Source organism: Nicotiana tomentosiformis, chromosome 2, assembly GCF_000390325.3.
Source record: "Nicotiana tomentosiformis chromosome 2, ASM39032v3, whole genome shotgun sequence".
NCBI lineage: Eukaryota > Viridiplantae > Streptophyta > Magnoliopsida > Solanales > Solanaceae > Nicotiana > Nicotiana tomentosiformis.
This window is the reverse complement of record NC_090813.1, coordinates 77,535,800-77,536,805: the sequence shown is the minus strand read 5'-3', so window position 1 is coordinate 77,536,805 and position 1,006 is coordinate 77,535,800. Positions and strand designations below refer to the sequence as shown.

Here is a 1,006-nt window from a genome sequence, read left to right as displayed (position 1 = left end):
TGCCTTCCTCGATCTCGTTATGCCCCGACCTAGACCCTGCTGATTGTTATGCCTTATTTTATTTTTCCTTCCTTTGTTGGGTAGTCGTGCTATCTAAAGCAATGCGGTAGCATTCCCGGGACGTACGTTGCTCTTCTCATATGCTGAATATTCCCCATGGAGTTGGGAATTTGATGACTTGGTATAAGCTGGAGGGGAGGAACTTCATGGATATATCCATGGTCGTCCCATTATGGTGTTGTACGCGGTGTCTTGGTCCATGATATGGAATGCTGTTTTGAGAGTCACGTTGCCAGCCAAAATGGGGAGTGTAATTTCCCCAGACGTCCGTTCAACGGCATTGTTATAACCAGTTAGCGTGATGCAGTGCGGTACTATCTTATCCTCGAGTTTCATTTGGGTAAATACTCGGGGATGAATAATGCACGAGCCGCTCCCTTCATCTATCATAATGCATTTAACATCAGTATCTAAAATTCGCAGAGTAATAACGAGGGCGTCATTATGAGGAAAAGCCAAACCGTCGACGTCTGACTTGTGGAAGATGATACTTTCTTCGAGTTCGTCGTACCATTCACGGGTGATAGTTCTCTTGAGTTTGTTGGTAGTAGTGAACTTTATGATGTTGATAGAGGCATCGCCGCCGCCACCGCCGCCACCGCCGCCGCCGATGATCATGTTGATGGTACAAATTGGCGAGGGTGGCTTAGGCGGCCCTTGATGTTCGCTCCCTCTAGCAAAATTGATTCTTCCCCTATCGCTTAGTAGCTCTTTGAGGTGTCCTTGTCGTAACATGTTCACGACTTCCTGCCTCAGGGCGATGCTGTCACAACCCCAATTCACCCTCCGTAGGATGTCGTGATGGCACCTAATCTCTAAGGCTAGGTAAGCCTAACAAATTGCGGAATAACATAATAAGAGTCTGAAACTCAAACCTCAATAGTTGTAATAAATGAAAACTGCAAGTCAAAGAACTACAATCTCCCAAAATCTGGTAGAAATAAGT

At 45.9% G+C, this 1,006-nt stretch overlaps 1 protein-coding gene across 1 annotated transcript; it reads right to left on the bottom strand.

Annotated features, from left to right (window-relative positions):
* Positions 1 to 204: 204 nt before the first annotated feature.
* On the bottom strand, positions 205 to 795 carry LOC138905112 (uncharacterized). Its single transcript, XM_070193616.1, has one exon. It carries the CDS (start codon positions 793 to 795, stop codon positions 205 to 207), a length of 591 nt encoding a protein of 196 aa, XP_070049717.1.
* Positions 796 to 1,006: the final 211 nt, after the last annotated feature.